Below are 22011 nucleotides of genomic sequence, written 5' to 3'. Positions count from 1 at the left end.
TATACTCACCAATATGAGTAATTAATATCACACACACCCCCCGAATCGTGATCAGAGAGCGTTGAACGTGTGTCGTATATTCGTGGATAACCTAAGAGTGCGGAAACTAGGCTGCAAAAAGCACGTGTGCATATAACTTAATTGACGAGCACTACAAACACTTTTACCGGGTTACACATCATTGTTACATCAAAATGGAGCCTTTAGGACAATATAAAATATGAAAGTATTTGACGTGAAAAATTGTACTGTTATTGTTAGCGTTTCAGTCGATTTCATACACAGTAACAATCTCAATATTCAATAAAACAGTAACGGACGCTGATAATACCAGGTTAGATGTATATTTCACTACTTTATATCATTGTTAGATCTCACGAAATGAATAAAATATGTTTAATTAAATATTAGTTTGTTAAATTCTAGATAATTAATTAAATTCAATAAATTAGATTAATTTCTAGATTATAAATCACTTGCTAATGACGTAATGGCACGTTTAAATATGTTCCATTCTATTGAAAGTACAGAGAAATATACCAAGTACTCACCTTCTTTCAAGTTCAAGGCGATTGTACTGTGCAAATGTTACGGTTATCAAGACCGTGGTTAACGACGACGCTTACTGGGCATTGCCTACGACGCTTATCCGCGCAGCTGTCGACTTTAAAACAGTTAACTTTAAAGCTGGGGAGTCGTCACCCGCGCATGCGTCGGATGGCCATAGCGTGTCATTGTTTACAAACAAGCTTCTACCCATGAGCCTTTGAGTTTTAAACGTGTGTTGTTATCGTCTCGGTAGATGACGACCCTCCCGCTTTCAATACCTGCATCAGATTTCATGAACTAGTGACTGCGCATGACTGTGCACTTCTAACTTTGTATATTCGACCAGCAAGTCCATTTTCCTGCTTAGGGGTCAGTACCGTTTATGATAAAAATGGAACATTTTTAGAATTAGTGAAAGAGTATTCTGAAGTGAATATTAGAATAGCCATGGGAATACAAATTAACTTTGGGAAGTTCATCCTAACATCATAGAAGGCAAACAGTATATATGTTGGTCTGAATATCACATTAAATAGTTTGCATTCCCCCCCCCACACACACACACTAATAGTTTATAGTTGAATAGTTAACCAGTAGTGTCTGTAAGGTGTTTCTTTGCCATCAGAAATAGTATATTATTATCTGATAACTAACAGAGGGCGCTGCTGTCAACGTAAACTTCTTCATTCAGGCACTGAGGGCGTAAATCGTCACAGAAACAAAGTGCGTTTCATAGTCACATTACAAATCTGCCTCTCCCTACAGACTAGAATTGAGGGGAAGATTTTTTTTTCATTAGATATAAAACCTCGTTAAAACGGCTTATATGGTAATATGTCAATAACATGTATATTTAGTTGCAACTGAGTTCAAACACAAACTGAATTCGAAAAAAAACGTGGTTCACGCCCCCTTAACGTTCATGTTTCATTAGACCTATTCCTACTGTGATACTGTGTACTGTTCGATAATATGTTCATGAAATGTGAGATAGTTCAATGAATATCGCTTCAAGTATAAATCAACTTAAAAAATACTTACAACTTTAAACAACTTTTAAAAACACCTGTAAGGGAGTTACTAGTAACAAGTGTAGTTCCGGGGCGATAGCGCAGATTGTGTTAAAAATAAAAACATCATCATCATTAAATTCTTATCTCCAATATCATTCAGACGTGGCTCTATTTCTCTATGTTAAGTTGAGACCCCCAGTACACACCCATCCAAACAAATTTGGACACCGGTGTGGAAGGTAGATACGGGTTACGCTTAATTTCATACTGAGCCTCATCCACAAAACTTTTTTTTCCGATCCGAACACAGTTGTAGAAATACGCTGACTTTTATCTTCTTCGACAGAAAGAGACCCTAGTGTTAATCAGCTATTGAAAAGTAAATAAAAGCTCCCTCGTAGGCGAACTCCTGAAATATGAGAGGACATATGTTGCCGTGTACCATAGATCTTTTCTAAGGTTTATGATTGTACACGCGTCCGTATGCCATTTTATATTATCGGCGTATCCGTAGCCGTGTTTGTGTATCTTAGCTTAAAACGGAATCGCGGATATTCCCTGAAAGAACCAACCATTGAGCCGACTTGAGCAATAATAATATGGCGGAAGTTTCCTACGTAGTTTCAAGTTAATTATGCCAATCAACGTGTGCCAATATGCAAAACCCGGTAAAAAAAATGGTAATTATGTCAGTCAATGGTCATGTCTTGTAACTAAAATGATTGCAAGGCATTGTGGGTAGAGTAATAATGATTTGTCACTGGGCTGGAGAGTTCAACCGATATCTAGTCGATCGTGACTAATAGGTCATCTGGAAATTTATACATGAATAAATTTAAATATACTATATAAGTAAACGTAAATATTTATATTACGTAACCATTGGAGTTAAATTGTACACAACAGTTCCCGTGATATCTCGTGGCCGGGTCGGACCATACAAGCATGGGGAAATGCATCGTCCGAATCGCACGGTTTCGCTAAAGCCGGCCATTCATAACCGACCCACAAAATCGTGCGTGATCGTGTTAGGAAAAGCAGTATTTCACTGTAGTTAAATTGAGTAATTTGATTTGGCGCGCCAAGAAGCTGGCGCTATTAATCAGCAATGCTGTATCATAAATTGGAAGATCCAGGGGTCATCACAGATTAAAACAATGACGGCGAGTAGGCACTGTGCTGATTCACTTGGAGTCAAGAAAAGAAGGTCTATGCTCGTTGACACGTTTCCAATTTTCGTTATGTTTAAATATTTCTGCAAACCGTGTTTTAGTAAACTGACAAAACCGTCGAAACATATAACATGTCGACTTGTCCAATCCGTTCTTCGTTGCAACTAACACATCATTTCCCTTAGAAACAGCACAGTTTTTTGTTTTTTTGATGGTCAGTAAGCTCGTTCACAGAGAAAAAGCTAGCAACACGTTGATTTTTATATTCAACCGAGCTAGCGCCACGATTTTACCAAGTAATATGTCGTTTATATTGCAAGTTCTGATTGGGTAAATCAAATGAGCCCAAGTGAATCTTATAATCGTTTGAGGGCGTGCGACATACAGTAAATCATTGTGAAATCTGCCAAGAGTTAATGTTGAGGCTTCGGCCGAATAAATGGTCCTTGGCTGGCGAAGATGGAGGAAATGGCGCTGATGTCAAGGGATTTAGCCAACATATTTATCATGCTACTTGATTTGACCGATCTATATGTGCTGTTGATCTGCCCAAGGGTCAACGTGGCCATCTTTGTTTATATGAGACCCATATATTTCGCGCATGCGTGGTGCGACGACTACCGGCCTTTAACTACCTACCCGGCCTTTCAAATATGATAGGAGTAGTTTATACTGTTTAAAATTCTAGCTTCGCTAGGTGCCGTGTTTTCTGTTTGATTTACTTAGTCGGCCGTGGAAGGCCAGGTAGAAAGCGAAGTACATAAAATATATATAGATTTTAGATTAGTGGCCATAGAAAGAGGTTAATATTGTAATGATTCCGCAAAGTGGGCCCAAAGAGCGTTCAGCGGAAGTTATGATAAATAACAGTTTATACTCGTACAACTTTGAAATGCGTCACTCACAACAAAATAACAATCAGAAAATTCACATAACAATGTGAGAAAAACCAGAGCAACATATGGCGTTATAATGGTTAACACACAGTCAATTGACTTAGTGGGAAGTTGTGACACTATTTGAACAAAACATCGCGATTTCCAAAAATTAAAAGCAAAAACTCACATTTTAAAATACGTGGTGTCCCTAGTTCGGTTCTAATCACTGATCCAAGAATAGGTCGAAATAAGCCCCTTCATCATTGGCAACATGTGAACTTTTGTTTTGAGTTTTGTGTAATTGCGATTATATGTTCAAGTAGTTTTACAAATTCCCTCTGATCGCATGAGCCGAACTATTGTGCCAGTCGACTGTTACATATTTATTGTTACCATCAAACAATTAAAACATAATATTTTTCAATACAAAGTTGTTACAAAAATATATATAATTAAGAAAACATCGTCTTTTTCATGTCATGGCGATCAAAATCTGAAAAATTAGAATCACTGGTGTAATTTTAGAACGTGCGTGTATATGTGAGTCACAAGGGCCTGACGATCTATTCGTGTCAATACATGGACGTCAACGGAGAAGAACGACTATGTCCCGGTGCAGGATCTTATCCTTTCTTAAAATAATAGAAATAATAAAATTGAAACAGTTTGGCAATGTAATGATAGCGTATATCGTTAAATTTAATTATCCACGCCCTGAAATCCCCCAAATCACTAATACTAGTACCGGCCGATCAGCCTGCACTAAACTAATAACAAGGGAGGAAACAAAACATGCACACATTTTTTAGCTGCCGACAATCATATTTCAAATTATCTTGTCCAACCCAGTTACGAGCGCTGATAAAACACTGGGCTTTCGGAAAATGTCGACCGATTACATATAAATTATATATTATTCCTGTTTGAAGGCGCTCCACGCACGTGTTTGACATGAGCCAACCAACCAAACGAATAGATCGTCGGGCCCTTACGGTGTGATTCAAGTTGGCCGATGTGTTGTCAAGGTAGAGCTAGATTGGCATAGCAAAGGTCAGCATTAACGGATCTTTTGTGGGGGGAAACTGCCACAAACAGTATAGGATCTTTAAATCTCACCAGATAGACTGTAGATACATCAAGCAGTAGACGGTATACCAGTGTGCAATGTTCTAATGGTGAACACGCATTTATTCAGTTGTACAGCAATGAGATAGAGCTAGTTGAAAACTACATACACTAGGACGATTTGGAACAATGTATCACTTGGAGTACAAAGGATGAAATCTGTCTTAATTAACACTCTTTGTCAATTTAAAGACAAGGGTGGATTCACACCTTAGAATTTTAATCCTTGGCGTCAATTAATATGATTGGTTGTTTAATTGAGCCAATCAGGGAGAATACACTTATGTAAACTGATAGAAATGGCTGAATACAGGCCAAAGTGTGTTTCTTTGCGTCACGAAAACAGCATAAATCTATAGGAAATTTGCCTACTACTACGCAATCTTGATAACATAACTAAAGATAATAAATACTGATAAATACATACAACAATGAAATAAATCCGATAAAAAGAAGTGAAGTTATGGTTAAATAACATGAAAAATATATGTATCCACATGGTAATAACGATATACTCCCGGGGGCGGAGAAGATACTCTTGTACGATACAAGGCATATGTGGACGATATGAATGTTATTTAAATACTAGAATAAATCAAAAAATGCTGAAAAGAAAATACGAAAATTATTACTAGAACTATAATAATAATAATAATTATGTCATCAAATAGTCATTGTACGATAAGGCAATGCTTACAATAGTTATACATTACTTGTTGACAAATGAGACTGATTAGTCACATAACTAAAGAGTCAATAAAGTTTGAAGAAAGTGTTGTTCTCTATATAAAAGTCTCATTTATGTCCTTAGACGAGGTCTTTCTTGATAAGCATATTAATGCGTTTGTTAGCCAACACAGAAGCCTTTCGCTGCTTTTGTTGAAAACGGGAAGTGTCTGCGTGATTCGATTTGCGTTGTGTAAGAAGCGTTCGATTCTTTGAACTGGGACTGGAGTCGTGCACATGACTTCTGGGGATATCCCCATCGTTGAGCGGAGGCGTGTTCGTCGGGACGCCGGCATTTAATTCCAACGGATATAGTTTTGTGATGGCTTGATTTGTCATCCCATGTCGCGTCTTGAGCTCGACTACACGAACAATACCGTCTTTGCCTGGAAACAGTCGCGTTATTTTGGCCATTTGCCAGTTGATTCGTTTCCGAATATCATCGTGAATTAACACGATATCACCGACTTTGACTGTGTTAGTTGTCACGCCTTTCGTGGTGAGTAGGTGTCTTTCTCGAAGAGCAGTAAGATACTCCGCCGACCAGCGTTTCCAGAAAGTGCGTTGGAGTGAAGCAATGTGTTGATAGCGGCGGTTTAACACGCGGTGATTGCTCGGAATATCCGTTGCATCATCGGGTACTGCATGTGGTAGGCTAGTAATTGTCCGTCCGTTGATGAGGTGCGATGGCGTTAATGGTGTGAGATCATCAACACTTGCAGACACGTGTGTTAGGGGTCTGTCATTTATTGAAGACTCTATTTCTGTGAGGATAGTTTCAAGTTCATGATACGTAACACACGCCTTGCCTAATACCTTCTTTAGGGCATTTTTAGTAATTCCCACCATGCGCTCATATAGCCCACCAAACCAGGGACTACGTTTGGGAATGAATCGCCAAGTAGTGTGATTCTTTGATAGAAATGATTGAACTTCTGGGTCTGATATGATTTCTTTAAGCTCGTTAGCTGCCGATACAAAGGTTGTAGCGTTGTCGGTAATCAACATCGTGGGAGTTGAACGTCGGGCGGCGAAGCGTCTAAAGGCTAGCATGAACGTGGTTGTCGTCATATCCGGCACTAGTTCCAAATGGATTGCTCGGGTTATAGCACACGTGAACAAGCAGATGTAAGCTTTCGTGATAGTGTTATTATGTGGGTTTTTGACAAACAGAGCCCCAGTGTAGTCAATACCACATGTTGAGAATGGGGGTGCTTGACGTACGCGATAATCTGGTAATGGGGCGGGTATTGGTTTGCAGTAAGGATGCCCATCGACTCGTTTACACGTCACACATTTGTGGAGAATGGTATTTACGACGCGACGAATAGACGGAACCCAATAGCGTTCGCGTATAGCTGTGGTAGTTGCCAGAGAACCAGCGTGGTTCAGTCTGAGATGCGTTGCATTTATAATCATTGTTGTAAACTGATGATGACTTGGTAGGAGAATTGGATGTATAGTATTGTAATCCAATTTAGAGTTCTGTATACGACCGCCTGTCCTTAGTAGTTTGTCTTCGTCCAGGAATAATTTTAATTGTTTACTCAGAGGTCCAATCTTGTGGTTATTCCGTTTAAGACCGGTGATTATACTAGCGTATTCCGTGTGTTGAATAGCTCGTATCCAAACCGTTTCTGCGTTAATAATCTCCGTTGCTGAAGGCATCGTTGTTTGTGGACGATTATTGGTGTTCGAAACTGGCGGCGTTTTGTCATTGTTTATGATACGTTTCTTCAATAAGTTGACAAAGCGTAACACATATGCTGTTACAAGCAGAAGGCGATGTACGTCATTGTACGCATGAATATCAATAATTTGATGAATGCCGGCTGGTATTCCCTCAGTGTCAGAATTATTACGTTTGGTGTCGTTCATGGTACGTTCGCGGTCATCAACAGGCTGATTAGTATGTGTATAAATCGATTCGAGGGGCTGCTGAGTGGTTTCTATCTGTAAGTGATTGACAGATATATCGCTTTGCACATTCGAATTGAAAAGTTCACATTTAGGCCAGGATTCACGATTACATAACCATTCTGGGCCCTTCCACCACAAGTGAGAATCGTGTAGTACTGCGGGATTTATTCCACGGGTGAGCAGATCTGCAGGATTGTGATGGGTCGGCACGTACTTGTATTCTTGTTCTGATTTGTTGACTTCGCTGACTCGGTTTCGGGTAAATAGATCTTGTTTGCCGCGATTATTCAACCAATGTAAGACAATCTGTGAATCGGACCATAGTATGCGTTTGGTGATGTTGTATTTAGTTGATAACGCATTCGATACAAACTGACTTAGTCTCGTTGCTATGACAGCACCCATCAGCTCCAGACGCGGTAATGTCAATGTTTGTTTTTTGATCGGCGCAACTTTATTTTTGGCCATTACTAGCGCAGTTTGACCGTCTTCGGCTGTGATATAAATTACCCCACCATAAGCCTTGTCTGAAGCGTCGGAAAACGCATGTATTTCAATGTTATTGTTGTCCGTGTCAGCAAAATATCGGCGATTGATGTCTCGATTTGTGACTTGAAATAAATCATTGGCGATATTTGTCCAAACAGGCAACAGTTCCGTTGAAATAGGCATATCCCAACTATGGTTTGATTTCCATAATTGTTGGATCAATAATTTGGCTCTTACGTGTACTGGTGCAAATAAGCCTAGCGGGTCGTAGAGGCTGGCGGCATAACTGACAACGTCACGTTTCGATGTGAGCGGACCAAAGTTCGGTGGTTCAAGTGATTTCACGTTGAGCTGGTCAGTATCCGAATTCCAATTCATTCCGAGAATGTTGACGTGGGTTGTTGAGCTCGCTCGATGGCTACTGGTTATGGCATCCCGTAGTGTTGGATCATTGGTGCTCCAAGAACGTAAATTAAAATGACGTGTAGCGAGGAGGTCCGTTGATTCTTTATAGAATTGAGCGGCGTCATCTGAACTATCACAACCAGTGATTACATCATCCACGTAAATGTTTTGTTGGAGATTGCGTGCGGCTGGAATCTCAATGTTGTCATCCGTGAGTGTTTTGATGGCGGCATTAAGGATGAATGGGCTGCATGTCGCCCCGAATAAGACCGAACTGAACTGATACGTCTTGAACTGACTATTCACATCGTTGCTGTCCGATAGCCATAGAAATTTGGTGTATTTACGATCGTGTTCATCAAGTCGTATTTGCAGAAATGCCTTTTCTATATCGGCAGTTAATGCGATAGGGTTCGATCTGAATCTCAGTAGTATTGAAGTCAAGTTATTTAGAAGCGGAGGACCAGTGATTAGGCAGTCGTTGAGACTCGGTTGTCCGTTTCCGGTCGCGGCGCTGCAGTCATATACTACACGTATTGGTGTGGTGGCACTGTTACGTTTTACCGAACGATGAGGCAGGTAGTGTCCGACGGATGTGTTGTCGTTGGTGACTTCTTCAATGAATCCACGATTTAGTTGGTCAGAAATTACCTTATCGTAAATACTGACAATGTCACGTGGTAATTTGTGGATCATGTTACGTGTACGTTTCTCTGCCGACTTGTAGTTTGTAGGCAGAGGGTTGTGATTCGCCTTCCATGGTAGTTTAGCGATGAATCTGCCATCTTGTTGTGATAAATAATTGTCAGTGTATTGTTTATACTGCTCTTGATTGTTAGTGAGTTCGTCCGAAGTGGTTATCGCGTCACGTATACCGATGGCTTCCAGATCCCAATACGATGTAACGTTTGCTTCTAGTTGGTCCTGGGTTGAAGGCAACGCGGTGATGTGGAAAGTTTGCACTCGTGATGATCGAGGTTCACCAGTGGGTGTTGGTCCGGAAAGCAGGTAGCCGAACGGCGATGAAACAGCTGTAGGCCCTGGACCACGAATTATGTTGTCACCAACGAAATCCCAGTATTTGTCGACTCCTATGAGAATATCAATTGTTATCGTTGGTTCGCTTGAAATGGGATGTGCTAGTTCCAATTCTCGAAGGTACGGCAGTTGTAAAATGTCCGCGGTGACATTGTTCATCAGATCATCGGATATTTCGTTGACGTAAAGCAAGTCAATAGGAGCGGTGGTACCATCACGTTTATGTAAATTCAATGTAGTACGCGGGATGGTTTTATATCCGGTACGCGGGTTGCTAAACGCCTTGAGATTGAGAACTTCTGATGAATGAACGTTAGCGCGTAATTTGTTGGCGAACCCTTGAGTAACAAAGCTACGGTCGGCCCCTTCATCAAATAACACTGTGGCGGGTAAAGTATTTCCATTATATGATGTAGGAATTTTAGCTGTTTTCAGCAGAGTTCTGCGTAGTTTGGGCTCAGGCGTAGTATATGTTCTTCGCTCTGATTGAATCCGAGATTCAGAATTACGAGTAGCATGCGAGAAATGGACGTTCACTTCGGATGATTTGGGGTTTGAAGTTGAATTGCTATTGTCCGTATGCAATGACGTGTGGTGTTTACCTTGGCATTGTCTGCACGTAAAACGGGATCTGCATGCTCGCACTGCGTGCTTGCCGAGGCAATTGAAACACAACGAGTTGCGTTTCACAATGTCTATGCGATCTTTGTAATTGTTATACGTTGTGCAATTGAGCGACTTGTGTGGTCCCTCACAGAAAGCACAGTTTTGGTAATTCTTCCCTTTCGAGTATCGCGTCGTGGACTGTCTCGGGGGACGTCGCTGTGAAGATCCGTGGAAGGCAGATATATTCTGAGGATTGGTCTCGTTACATTTATCGACTGGGGTTCGATTTACCTGTGTACGGAACGCAGAGACGGTTGGTTGATAAGTGTCGGGTTGAAACATAGTGTGGGTTCATGTCCGACTGAAAGTACACTGATCTCATTAATCATAGCTTCGTTGAGTGTTGTTAGTGTCCACGCATTTCTTCCTTTCGCACGCGTTAACTGTCGCTGGAAATCGATAGGTAACTTGTCTAACAGCATTGGTATTAGCAGCTCGCCGAAGTTTTGTTCGTCACGTCCAAGGGCTCTTAATGCTCTGATGGTCGTTTCTAGATCATCGTGAAAGTGGCGTAGGCTTGCTGGGTTGTTTTCCGGTGCGGGTCTGTTCCACAGTGATCGCATGTGAGCGTTTATAATATCTTGGGTTTGTCCATACCTTTTGTTGAGGAGATCGTAGGCGATTGTGTAGTTTACTTCGGTGATCGGGAGTCCGTCGATTAGTCTTCCAGCTTCTCCGTCAGTGAAACTACGCAAATAAGAAAACTTCTGGACCAGTGGAATTTGCGTATCGTTGTGAATAGCGGCGTTGAAACTGTCAATAAATGAAGACCATAGTAGTGAATCGCCATAGAACGTCGGTATCTTGAGCTGGGGTAATTGTATTGATTTATGTCGATGTTGCGGCGGATTAGCTGCCTGGGTTTGCTGGACTGGCTCGCGTTGGGTCTGCTGACCGCGTTGGGCTGTCGCATTTTGTTCCTCTAAGAATAGCGCGAGTCGGGTGCATCGGTGGCTGACATCGACTTCGTACGACTCTGTTTCGTCGAATTCTTGGCTGTCAACATCGACGACGTCCATGACTGCTTTGTTAGCGGCGATGAGATCGTTAAGTTTTCTTTCTATCGTCACTTGCTGCACGCGTATATTTTGATGAGCGGTCTCTATGTCTTGTAGCTCATTGAACTGATTGACTAGTAGTTCAACTGGTTCGAGGACTCTTCGGAGTTGCGTCCGAGCTTTATCCCGCTTCTGGATGAGTTGAACTGTTCTTGGCATGATTGCTTGCTGTGATCTGACGTTGAGTCGTAGAGGTCTGGTTGAGAATCCTGGTCTCGGCACCAATTTTGTGGGGGGAAACTGCCACAAACAGTATAGGATCTTTAAATCTCACCAGATAGACTGTAGATACATCAAGCAGTAGACGGTATACCAGTGTGCAATGTTCTAATGGTGAACACGCATTTATTCAGTTGTACAGCAATGAGATAGAGCTAGTTGAAAACTACATACACTAGGACGATTTGGAACAATGTATCACTTGGAGTACAAAGGATGAAATCTGTCTTAATTAACACTCTTTGTCAATTTAAAGACAAGGGTGGATTCACACCTTAGAATTTTAATCCTTGGCGTCAATTAATATGATTGGTTGTTTAATTGAGCCAATCAGGGAGAATACACTTATGTAAACTGATAGAAATGGCTGAATACAGGCCAAAGTGTGTTTCTTTGCGTCACGAAAACAGCATAAATCTATAGGAAATTTGCCTACTACTACGCAATCTTGATAACATAACTAAAGATAATAAATACTGATAAATACATACAACAATGAAATAAATCCGATAAAAAGAAGTGAAGTTATGGTTAAATAACATGAAAAATATATGTATCCACATGGTAATAACGATAGGATCAAAACTTATTTATTCTCGCTACTAGGAGTTAATATCTTGAGACGCAGGGCTGTCTTGCAGCTCGCTGTTTGAATACCTGCATATTTGCGTTGATTAGATAATATATTGTAATATGCCTGACGCAGTAGACATTATGACGAGGGCACTTTCCCTTGAATGGTTTTCTGGGTAATGATGTTCTGTATGTATACGTTACCGTGCTATAATAATCTATGTCTACGATAATAAAGGATTATCTTTTTGTTGAAAAATCTACCTTCTAATAATTTTGAAAAGCCAACGACGAGACTTCGGTTTTCCGAATACTATTTCTGGAGTTTAAAAATACAGATACACCTCAACAGTGGCATTCATTTGAGGGCAGTCGGATAATATCGGTAGAACAATGTCAGGTAATAATCAATCTATGACTGATCACAGCTTTCAGTAATTATTCTTTTGACAGGCTGAATACAAATTACCAGGGTGCATATTCAATGACGTTCGATGGTCCGACCTTCGACAATTGGTACCAGTGCGCCACACGTCAGACGACGCGCGCACGGTACACTGATGGTTGTTATAGTTAAAAACACGGAGTATGCTTGACATACCTGTAGATGCAATTGTTCTAACGTTTGTGTTTACCAGTAGCTATATATAACATGACATTAAACGCATTCTTATGCCAGGCGGCGAAATTAAAGACCAGCAGTAAATACCGAAGTAGCACACAATGTCAATTTCCTATTTGCATTTACACCGATCTACTTTTATTTTTTTATTGGTTTGTCAAAATATTTATTGCCTATTATGTTTTGTTTGTTTAAACATAAAAAGGTGTTTAATTTGTCGAGAACACGATTTTTTTGTTTGTTTTTTTGTTCTGTTTTTTTGTTTTTAAATCAGCAACATTATAATGTGTTGATCATTGTACAATCATGTCTATGCCGTTCTGGTTTGATTGATTGATTGGTTGGTTGGTTGAGCTAATACCAAACGTGAATGCTTAATTATTTCACAACATTTCTCGTCATTATATCTTTACGCGCTTGATTGCAATATGTCCGTCCACATCTCGTATTGTTAATATTTCATTTGGGCCACCGTCTCGGATGAATGCCACAACCTGGATTTCAGGGAACTGGCGTATTTTCATTGGCTTCTCGGACCAGGTAGCGAGGAAGAAATATATAATGCAAGCGTCTACGATGTTTTCGAATGATTCCTTTCTTCCCATAATCCCTTAATGCGCGCGCCATCTTTTGGTAGGTCATCAACTTCCGATTTCCCTTTCTTTGACCCCATTTCTGCGCAATTTCTTCTTTGTTTGCGGACTCAAATTTGAATACACCCACTTCCTTATTTACCCAAGTCACGCACTTCGACATCTGGGGGTCATTCAGATTCTCAAGAAGAAATTTCCATAAGATTGGATGACATCGCTTTTCTGCCAGGAAAGAAAAGAAGAAACGAAATATAAAAAACAAACAAAGTAAGCTCACTTACTAGACAAAAATAACTATCGTCTGCTAGACTATTATTATAATGGATGTACCTTTCAATTGTTCGGGGGGTCTAAATTTGGGCGGACGTCCCCGTTTCCGTTTCGGTGGTTGGGTCACTGTACTGCTGCTAGGAGTCTCAGCTTCGTCCTGTGGAGTGGGTTCCAAAAAATCTTCGGGAGACATGTGGCAGAAATTGTAACTTTTCTGATGCATCCGTCCGAACTGCGCATACTCCGTAGCCATTTTAGGCTTAGGAGTCTCAAATGACAGTGTGTGGTTCAGATCGAATGGTTTCGTGTCAACGCTTTGGAAGATGTCATCGTATAATTGGTTCGGTCCAACTGGGTCGAAATTCGTTGACTCGTTTGAAAAAGTTGTAGAATGATTATAATAAGTTTGCTGACAAGTATTGCTGGCGCCTTCTACTGCCATGTTGAATGGAGGAACTGCAAGTGAATGACGTGGATAGGAAATATGTCAAAAAATGCATGCATTCATATTTCATTAATATCAATAATTATTATTAGTTGAATTATTTTGATTATATTGTCACATATTCAAATGGCGTACAAACACATTGCTGGCATCTTCGCGAGTATAAAGCTAGTATCTACTACCACGGTGGCAGGTAAGACGTTCGTTACAGTTTTGATTTAGATTTCGTTACAATGTTAATTATAAATTTGTTGTGCCACAGCCCATCTTCTTCAGATTCGTATTCTTGTGTCATCTTTCAAGTTGAAACACAGGGAGCCCAGGAACTATAATCAACTGTAATAAGCAGTTTCTATGAGCGGGGGGGGGGGTATCGGCTGGTATCTAGTGTAAGAAATAGACAAGGGATGAAGGCTCCAGCCAGCTCACATTTTTTAAACTCGAAAAAACAGACGAAAAGAATGAAAAATAAAATATAAAAAAAATACCAGGTTGTAGAATATTAGTTGCTTCTTCAAATTTCGCCAAAGCCCTACCTACATTTTACCGATATCTGCAGAATAAATCAAGAAAACTACACAAATTTACTCCATTTAGGAATTCCTAACGGTTTGCCCGAACGCATGGCACAGTTGGAGGCGTGGCCTGTTCAGCATTTGTCAACAACCAATCGCAAGACTGGTTACGAACCACATCGAGGTCACGACCAGGTTAGCCTTGCTCAACTGGTTCGTAACCAGTCTTGTGATTGGTTGTTGACAAATGCTGAACAGGCCACGCCTCCAACGGTGTCGTGCGTTCGGACTAACCGTTAGGAATTCCTAAATGGAGTCAATTTGTGTAGTTTTCTTGATTTATTCTGCAGATATCGGTAAAATGTAGGTAAGGCTTTGGCGAAATTCGAAGGAGCAACTAATATTCTTCAACCTGGTATTTTTTTTAGATTTTATTTTTTATTTTTTTCGATTGTTTTTTCGAATTTAAAAAATGTGAGCTGGCTGGAGCCTTCATCCCTTGTCTATTTCTTACACTAGATACCAGCCGATACCCCCCCCCCCCCGCTTATAGAGACTGCATATTACAGTTGATTATAGTTCCTGGGCTCCCTGTGGTTGAAATGGCGACGAGCGCACGTGATGAGTTATAATACAGCCTGTATATAATAATATATAAAGTAATTAATAACGCCAACAAAACAATCTTCTCTCGACCAAATGTAGTAATTGTAAAAGAGATTTTGACCGACGTCATCAACTGAAAATAACACACTAACAACCGTGAAATGTTACCTGTTTTCCAGTTTTGTAAATGTCGGAAAGATACATCTAGATTGTCATCGCAGTTAGAAAAGATGTCAAGAAATTCTTGTTCTGTCATAGTACACAGCGTGAGCCCATCAATGTCACACGTCAAAATCTGGTTGGTGAATGCGTTAGTGTCGTACACGAGGTTCGTAGAACCTAGCCAACGAAACCAGTTAACGCTATGCTCAACGCTCCACAAACGAGGGTCTAAACAAATAGAGAATGAAATATACATATGTAAATAAACCAAGGTGGCGGAAGCACAGATAATTATCGAATATACGAACTTGCCTTCTCGCTAATAATCACCACTTATTAGTTGTTTTAATGCCATCAAAAAAGAAATAAATATCTGTTATTGAACAAGTTCGGAAAATATGTTTTTAATTGCGCCAGTAATACCCTCTCTCAACACGCACACACACATTACGGCTATCCTGACAAAAAATCCCCATCGCATATACAATGTACTTTTGTACAGAACAAAGGTTTCGATCACGGATAAACACCACGCATGTTTTATATATCATCGATTGGGCTTTGCAGCTAAGATAGTAAATACATATCGCCAAGCCATACTTGCAACGTATACGTATGGGGGATCTTCTCTGGGAGGTATACCACACACAAACACTGACACATGGACTCAGCGTCATTTACTCGTAGGAAATAAAGTTTTACTCTAAACTTGTTGCCATCTGCTGCTGGTATGTACAACGCAATGAGAGGCTACGTATAGACATGATAACTAGGGGTCATATCGATTGTCTAGCTAAAGTACCGTGACGCAGACGTATAAATAACACTTAGATTCGCAGTAAAAGAGCGTCGTGGAGTTTCCACGATATTTAATATGTAATGTATATACGAAAGTGAATGTCGGAAGTAGAAATAGTTATGTTTGTGGAAACATTTTATTAGTTCCTATATTATTCTGTTTCGGTTTCAGCTAATCAGCATGTAACGTACGCCACTCTGAAGCAAATATAATCTTTCTTATCATGTGGCGTTGCATGGGAATCATATCAAAACTCAAGAAGTGAAAGAAAATCGGTGGACATTAGCAGGTAGACCACACTAGACATTTAATAAGTCGATGTAAATAACATAGTCCCTGTCAATAATTAATTTTAGTTCCCTTGGCATTTTCAAAACGAGTTGCTATTATTAAACACAAATCGAGGGGAACAGATATAGATGCATAATGAAAAAAGCATGACCGCCAATCGGCCACCGTGAATCCGATTTCGAAAATAGCAAAATGGCCATCGGTCGGTTAAAAAAATAACGTACGTTCAACTACAACCATCACTGTCAGTATTGAAATCGGTCCAGTTATTTCCAAGAATAATTTGAGAGAACGTGTTCAATTATTAGAATTTAGGCTTTCCGTGTATCCCTATAGTCGTCCATATTCTAATAAATCAAAAACAATAAAGCAAGAGTAACAAAAAAATGTCCAGGGCTCACGGACATTGTACTGACGAAGCCCGAATTATTAATCGCGTTCGAGCGGGGTCATACATGTGGTACTCGACATGATTTATCTAATTTGGATGGAATCAGCCAAGATCAGAATTTTTATTATAGATACCATAAATCAGTGTATACTGATGTTTTGATTACACACATTTCCATGACGTGTCGACATGCCCCCTGTCAGAGTTGTCGACTGGCTTTTGTATGTCGCGAACAACAGTTTTCGAGTGTTGCAATTTACTCCTTGACGTGACTGAATGCAATCATAATAACTGTGTGGTGCAGAGCAGGAGCCCGTGACCCTTTGGTTAACATTATGCCCAAAACTGGCGTTCCTCGTGGAAATTGAAAAACATATATAACTTCCAGTAGATCTACAGCTAGACAGTTTAGTTATCATGCGAGTGATCGATACACCGCCCATTGTACAGTCAAACTTATTTATGACATATTTCCATGTCCGCGCTGTCATTTACCCGTATAACAATGGGCTGGGGTCGTGTATACCAACCATGGTTTTTCTTTAGATACTCACCCGACTAAGTTTCATGCGCACACAGAGCAAACTTGATACCCGTGCATACCACTCGCCAGCTACAGCATATAAAAAAATCAGATCGAAGCCCTTTGAAGTTGATAAACAAGCAGTCAATTGTGTTTGCTTTACGCATTGCATTACTAGTAGTAGTTGAAACAATGCTCCAATAATAAGTCATGCGTACTCGGTCATGTGACAGTCACGTGCATGTGCTCAAATCAGCGTGGGTGACGCAGTTTGTTTTAGAATTAAGAGAACAGTTTCTTGTTAGATATACGACGCAATTATTTGCGCACATGGACTGGTGGTTTAACTACGAATACATTATATATTAATATGAAATATCTATGTCCGTAAAATATCCCAAGCATCTATCGGGACCGAGATCGAGTTCTTTTCAGCACGTGCCGACTCGGTCCCGAGTCTCGGCACGTGCCGAGATCTCTAACGTGAACGCCACTATAATTATGACACCAACTTAGAAGGTCATCTAGTCCTGGTATATTGTGACAGTTATCTATGTTTGGTCAGAGAACAATCACAACACAATACGTAGTTATAACGAAACTATGGGTTTATCTCACTGTGCGTGTCGGTTATCTTGTTGCCCCCACAGTCATTATGCCGCGTCATCTTCCACATGGGTTCCACTAGCCCTACGCAACGCCTGTAAATACCTGGCTTGTTTACACGATCGATGTTTCAACGCGTACCTGTGTTGTCACTATAATTTGAAGTACGCCTGCTTGTTGAACGATTAATAACCTGCATAAAATTATATATGTTGATTTTGTAATCGACACACACTTTTATTGTCGAACACCTATGAACTTGAAGCCTGGTCCAATTAAGTGTCAAGGTTTTGGCTTTTTAGAAATAAATGAGCGTTCTTTCTCAACTATTGAACAATTTGGCCAAGATTTGAAACATAGAGAGTCAGCGTACGTTTTTCGTCACGTGATATGCACGACATCCAGTGCCTAGAATAGAACCCTTTGTAATTATGTATTCAAGACGTTAGCGATTGGATGTCTTGTAATTTCCTACTTTTGAATGTGTCGAAAACTGAATTTGTGTGCATGTCGTCTCGGAGATTCTCACAAGACTCGTGTCCTTTGTCTAGTATCGCAATTGGTGAAGAATTGGTTAGTGCTTCGTCAAGTGCTAGAAACTTAGGTGTCTTGTTTGATTCGCAGCTATCTATGGAAACACACATTTCTACTATTTGTAGATCTGGATATTCCCATCTAAGAAATATTAATCGTATTCGTAAATCATTATCCCAATCTGATACTGAAAAGTTGGTACATGCATTCATATCTTCTCGCTTAGACAGCTGTAATTCATTATTGTCTGGTCTCCCTGTAACTAAGATAAAACCTCTTATTCGTGTACAAAATGCAGCAGCCCGCCTTGTCACTCGTGCTCGAAAATATGACCACATTACAGACATTTTTATTAAACTTCATTGGTTACCAGTTGTACAAAGAATCAATTTCAAATTACTTTTACTAGTGTATAAATCTTTGTATGGTTTTGCCCCAAATTATCTATGTGAATTAATCGAATTTTATGTACCTAGTCGTAGTTTAAGATCTGAATCAAAGTTTCTTATTAAAACTCGTCAGGTGTGTAGTAAAAAGTCCAAGGTGTTATACAAAGACCGTGCTTTTGAAAATTTAGGTCCTAAACTTTTTAATGAATTACCTCTGTCTGTTCGTTCTAGTCCTTCAGTAGACATTTTTAAATCCAGACTGAAAACGCACTTATTTAAATGTGCTTTTAATATTTGACTGATTGTTTATTGTATCAGCGCCTTTGATCTTCATATGTTGGAATTGTTGCGCTTAATTAAATAAAGTTATTATTATTATTATTATTATTAAATGTCTGTTCCACTGAAAGTAATGGAGCGAACCCAGGCTCAGCAAAGTGTGTGCATTTATTTCGTGTTGCCGTGGTACAAATTGTGCGACTAACTATACAAACGTTCCGGTCTATACTACACATAGTCGTGACCAGGCACTGATCCTCAGGCTACTCCCGGAAGGAATGTAGGAAGTTTGGACCACCCTTTGCCACCTGGAAGTTTCGGCCACGGATGTTTCTTGTCGTTATATATATTTACTGTTACCGCATGCTCTGCGAGCACAGCGTATTTGGTACGTTGCAACTACGGCGTATCTCTATGTATTTAATATTGTAGTAAATATATATATATATATATAAACAGTAAGAAATCAATCGATATATAAAACATATGTGTGATATAAAGCACATGTGCGTGGCTGAACTTCCGTGGCTGAAACTTCCGGATGGCAATTTATGGTCGAAAACTTGCGTGATCAAAACTTCGAAAAAAAACATCACTTAAGCTGCTAATCTTTTTAATGAGGAAATCGATATTATTAACTAAACACGTGAACAAATAAGTAGATCCACTGACTATCGCCGTCTTGTTGATAAATTATTGATTCGACATGCTATTATAATTAAATACTGACGGGCATGGACACGAATAATATTAGACACTCCCCGATGAATACTTAATGTATTGATGTTAAAAGTTTTACAATAAGAGTTACAAGTTCATTGCGTAATATTCAATCCTTAAATATGAAGGTGTTCCAACTATAAACATAGATATCGTACCTTACAAACAAGGATGCATGGATTCTACTTCCTAGTTTTGTATTATTGAAACTACATCAGTGTTGGGAAGGGTATTCAACTTCCGATGCGCTACGCGTACATAAGAAATAACTCGAAGGCAATCAAGCAGCTATTCACTAGTTTACATTGTGGGTCTATAAATTTTACACTTTTGAAAACAGAGTTAACGATGCCATGCTTTTGTCTACCTTGTGGAAATAAATGTACCCCGAAATTATAGCTGATGAATTGACCATTGCGCGTTGATAATATGTGCTATCTATTTGGGTGATCATTTGAGCGCAATAGTCAAACAGGTGGATAGGCGTGGTAGGTGAAATTTTTTAAACGAACGAGTTTACCTTACTTAGGTTGATCAGTCAGTATTCTTAAAATTAGACGACAGTGTTGCAAAGTAGACGTAATTTGTGTCAGCATTAAACTTCAAGTTGGCGCGGTGTGACACAGTTCAAAGTTCAATTTACCGACGTCTTTTTAAACAAGGACAATGTCGATAACTAGCGGCATCGTTAAAATTTTTTGTACGTTGACACTGGTGCAAACAAACGATGGACGCTCAAATTATTGAACCCGGACGGAATGTGAGGTCGCTTTATTAATATTCATGTCAGGACATTTGTGTGGATATTACTCAACATTATACAGGTCCCTCCGTCATACTGTCAACTTTTTATTTTTAGTATGAATTATTGAATTAGATCGCAATGTCATAATACAAGATAACTCAGATTTTTTTATGTATATTATTTGGTTGTAATTTTGGACAAAACAGAGCACCCGGGAATGCGTCGTGATGACAGCATACAACAACAGTCACGACCCCGAAGAGGATATACCCTATTTCCTAGTTTGTGTTATCGATGACTACAGTAGAGTGGGGGAAGTAATTTAGTACCGACGCACGATGCACACCTCGAGAAATTAGATCAAGACACCAAATCGGTTATACTACACGTATTAAATCATAAATACTATTGTTTTGTAAACATAAACTCCATAGCCTATTTAGTAACTTAAACTACCGCAGTCTTCGGGCAGCCTGCTTCAGAATGTCGTATAAACCAACAGTGACGTCAGGGTTGCATGGGACCCATATCTACAACGACTGTGGCACTCTAATAAACCCTATTAGTTATTAGCCGGGAAAAAGCCAATGTCGCCAGTTCCGATGTGGCCAAACTTTGATATGAATAAAGATATTGAGAAACAGAACATGTAATTACCTTTCAGATACCAGTTGGTATCGACTGCGTACGTTGATCAGAGCAGCGCTACACGGTGAATTTAGTTTGCAACTAACACTGAATGTATATCCTGACATCTATAACACGCCTACTGGGACAAACAGGACATTAGCCTGATTAGCTCAACCTATTGAACCCGGATATATTGGGTCACTTTCTCCGAAGATGGTCATTTTTTTCCATTCACTCTGTGTCTATTATATTTGCAGTTATAAACCATCACCGGAGGGTGGCGTTTCAGCTTTAATGCTCGATGTGCGCGTTGTCTGCAGTTTAATTGCATATTGCGAAGTAGAAATGTACGTGAGGCCAATTTCATAACTAGTATTGTAGTAACATGTATCATGAGAGAGCGGGTGACGACTATGCATTGGGCGATACAACATCGCTGCATTATATATGTTACGGTTATACAAGGAAACGTTTATGTTGAATAGCGGAGAATCGTTACGTTCTCACGTTCTTAGCGCTATTGCCCCCATACTGACATCAGCACTGATACTCAGACAAGAGCGTAGTGTGTAATTTAATCCCATTCATGTGGAATTAATTAGTATGCCTAAAGCGCCTACTATTGTCATCGCCCGACTGTTTCACAGGGATTAAGTGGCAGATGTGAGTAACCATGGTCACTTGACACACCACCTCCTAAACAAATGTACTATTGTTATCATTTTAGTAGTTATAAATTTGGTATTTGTGTACAAGATTGAAAGCCATAAAGAATTAGAGCTTTCCCTCAATTAGAGTAAGACGCATGTTTGTAAAGAAATAACTACCATAACTATTATGCCTGGTACCATATCTCTGGATCATCAAGTTATTGTAATTAAAAATCTCATGATGTAACTGAGAGCGAGTGATCCACTATCTTTTACTGGAAGAGATCTGTCATCTCAAGTTCCCAAAAGAAGATCCGCATCTTTCACAGAACAAGACTCGCCAGCTTTCCCGGAACGGGGTCCACCATATTTCACGGACCGAGACCATCACATCACACATTGCGCATGGT

At 39.8% G+C, this 22011-nt stretch overlaps 2 protein-coding genes across 2 annotated transcripts; both read right to left on the bottom strand.

Annotated features, from left to right (window-relative positions):
* Positions 1-5544: 5544 nt before the first annotated feature.
* On the bottom strand, positions 5545-11198 carry LOC146750837 (uncharacterized). The gene is made up of 2 exons (XM_085497576.1): positions 10213-11198; positions 5545-9928 (listed from the first exon to the last, which is right to left on the bottom strand). Exons 1-2 carry the CDS (start codon positions 11196-11198, stop codon positions 5545-5547), a joined length of 5370 nt encoding a protein of 1789 aa, XP_085353702.1.
* Positions 11199-11349: 151 nt separating this feature from the next.
* On the bottom strand, positions 11350-13678 carry LOC102801690 (transcription factor Spi-C-like). The gene is made up of 2 exons (XM_006812169.3): positions 13377-13678; positions 11350-13268 (listed from the first exon to the last, which is right to left on the bottom strand). The coding sequence occupies exons 1-2, from the start codon at positions 13567-13569 to the stop codon at positions 12955-12957; spliced, it is 507 nt and encodes a 168-aa protein (XP_006812232.2). The 5' UTR covers positions 13570-13678; the 3' UTR covers positions 11350-12954.
* Between the last annotated feature and the right edge of the window lie 8333 nt (positions 13679-22011).

This window comes from Saccoglossus kowalevskii, chromosome 1 (assembly GCF_978046115.1).
Source record: "Saccoglossus kowalevskii chromosome 1, keSacKowa6.1, whole genome shotgun sequence".
NCBI classification, from domain to species: Eukaryota; Metazoa; Hemichordata; class Enteropneusta; family Harrimaniidae; genus Saccoglossus; species Saccoglossus kowalevskii.
This window is presented reverse-complemented; position numbering and strand designations above follow the sequence as displayed.

What these genes read in the sequence shown, in the direction of transcription:
- LOC146750837 (XM_085497576.1), bottom strand. Translation starts at nt 11,198, where the DNA reads ATGCCAAGAACAGTTCAACTCATCCAGAAGCGGGATAAAGCTCGGACG. An exon ending in TCTCTGCGTTCCGTACACAG is followed by an intron (nt 9,929 to 10,212) that starts GTAAATCGAACC and finishes TTTTACGTGCAG; the next exon opens with ACAATGCCAAGGTAAACACC.
- LOC102801690 (XM_006812169.3), bottom strand. Translation starts at nt 13,569, where the DNA reads ATGGCTACGGAGTATGCGCAGTTCGGACGGATGCATCAGAAAAGTTAC. An exon ending in ACCCCCCGAACAATTGAAAG is followed by an intron (nt 13,269 to 13,376) that starts GTACATCCATTA and finishes CTTTCCTGGCAG; the next exon opens with AAAAGCGATGTCATCCAATC.